The following is a 2146-nucleotide window of genomic DNA, read 5'->3' on the forward strand; positions in this document are numbered from 1 at the left end:
CACATCCTTCATGACACAGTCGTTCGCGACTGGAGGAAACCAACTCATTCAGAGCCACGTGTTTTTGAAAAAGTCTAAAATTTATTAAATTTTGTTTAAAAATTAATATTTCACAGCATCTACCTTTCGGGTCTGGTGTAGTATTATCATCCTTCGTTTGAAGAATATAATTAATAAATCATATTCTTTATCATCGTTGTGCTCAGCCGATCGAAACCATCTGGGCTTGGCCTATTTAATGCTTCCCCTTCTCATCACACTGAATTATAAAAGTTGTCTCATCGTTGCAAGCATTTCAGCTTTTCGCTATGTCTGTTGCACCTCAAATCTCCTCCACTGCTCGACAGGTTCGCCTGGACCGAACGTCAACCGTAATCCCAGCTCGTCCTTCGCAGCCCCAACAATTGAAGCTCTGCCCTTCCGATTTGCAGATGCTCTGCTGCGATTATATTCAGAAGGGTCTCATATACCACATGCCCTTCGCCGATCATGATGCCCAATTCGTTTGGGCGGTGGAGCTTCTCAAGAACAGCCTGTCAGAAGCACTCGTCCACTTCTACCCGTTGGCAGGAAGGCTCATCACTTCCTCTGATGGCGTTCTGTACATCGACTGCAACGATGCCGGCGCCGAGTTGATCGAAGCATCCGCGTCAGATGTAGGAATTCAAGAAATAACGGGGCCGGAGGTCGGTCCGGTCGTTCGCCAGCTTTTTGCTCTAGATGGCGCTATCAATCTTAACGGTCATTTTCTCCCTCTGCTGGTGGTCCAGGTGAGTTCATGCCCTTTCTAAAATTCCTTATGTCGTGTTTAAAAGTATTACTCATCTTTTATCAAGAACTCAAATACTGGGAGAGGCTTTGTCCCTATCATTTTCGAAAGGCAAAATGTCTCTCTTTCCTTTCGTTCAATGAAAAATCAGAATTCAGGGAATTAGTTCACCGATTTTCTCTCTTTGTTACATTCTAAATTTGATTATGATCAGGTTACGAAGCTCAGAGATGGAGTTGCTATAGGTTTCACAATTAACCACGCGGTGGTAGATGGGACTTCACTCTGGCATTTCATAAACTCATGGGCCGATCTCTGCAGAGGAGAGACCACAATCTCTCATCCACCACTTCACAGCCGGTGTTTCGACATAAAGGGTTCCCGCATAGCTCTCAACCTGCCCATAACCCAAACGATCCAGAAATTTACCCCGTTTGCGTTTACCGAAAAAATATTTCACTTCAGCAAGGAGACGATCTCGAGGCTAAAGGACAGAGCTAACCAGAAGAATTCAAAGGAGGAAAATACAATCTCGTCCTTCCAGGCACTCTCTGCGCACATATGGCAGGCCATCACACGGGCTCGTGCCCTGCCTACCCACGAACCGACGACCTTCAAGCTCGCGGTGAATTGCCGACCCAGATTGATACCTCCATTACATTATTCTTACTTCGGCAACGCCATCCAATTCGTTAGCACCACAGTCACCGCAGGGGAGCTCCTGGCCTGCGATATACGTTCTGCAGCGAGCTTGCTGCACCGCATCATACGGCCACACCGCGATGGAAACATCAGGGCGGAGCTGCAAAAATATAAGCAATGCCCCACTGCTCTGAAACTGGATAGAACGATCCGCGATAACAGTGTGATGATGGGAAGCTCTCCAAGGTTTCCAATGTACGACAATGACTTTGGATGGGGACGGCCGGTGTGTGTAAGGAGTGGGTGGGCAAACAAGTTTGATGGCAAGATGTCTGCATATCCTGCGAGGGAAGGGGTTGGAGGTGTTGATGTAGAGATCTGTCTTGTGCCTCATTTCATGGCTGCCTTGGAGACGGACGCACAGTTTCTTTTCCGTTAGAAGATCCTTCGTCTCTATTATTATTTGTTTGTTTTATATGTCTTTGATTGCATGTAGACGAGGAAAGTTCTGTATCAGCCCATTTTTCCTGTATGGTTGAATGCGCACCAGAATGTTGGGTATCTAAAATAGTAACCAGATGAGTTTTGGGTGTCTAAAATAGTAACCACTGGATATTTCATATTTTATGGTTCAACCGGCTTTATGAATGTTCTGTGAATGATGAGGCGCGGGGCGCGTACTGGGTTTTCGGCGCAAAAGCGTCGTTTGTTCAGTTATTTTGAAAATTTGTCTAC

General features: G+C 46.0%; 1 protein-coding gene across 1 annotated transcript; it reads left to right on the forward strand.

Annotated features, from left to right (window-relative positions):
* The first annotated feature begins 289 nt into the window (after positions 1 to 289).
* On the forward strand, positions 290 to 1850 carry LOC149148620 (BAHD acyltransferase DCR-like). The gene is made up of 2 exons (XM_089442226.1): positions 290 to 770; positions 984 to 1850. The coding sequence occupies exons 1-2, from the start codon at positions 309 to 311 to the stop codon at positions 1848 to 1850; spliced, it is 1329 nt and encodes a 442-aa protein (XP_089298352.1). The 5' UTR covers positions 290 to 308.
* The last annotated feature ends 296 nt before the right edge of the window (positions 1851 to 2146 follow it).

The sequence above is a fragment of the Pinus tabuliformis genome, chromosome 9 (assembly GCF_031772625.1).
Source record: "Pinus tabuliformis cultivar Carrire ecotype Pingquan chromosome 9, CPIR1, whole genome shotgun sequence".
NCBI lineage: Eukaryota > Viridiplantae > Streptophyta > Pinopsida > Pinales > Pinaceae > Pinus > Pinus tabuliformis.

What these genes read in the sequence shown, in the direction of transcription:
- LOC149148620 (XM_089442226.1), top strand. Translation starts at nt 309, where the DNA reads ATGTCTGTTGCACCTCAAATCTCCTCCACTGCTCGACAGGTTCGCCTG. An exon ending in TCCCTCTGCTGGTGGTCCAG is followed by an intron (nt 771 to 983) that starts GTGAGTTCATGC and finishes GATTATGATCAG; the next exon opens with GTTACGAAGCTCAGAGATGG.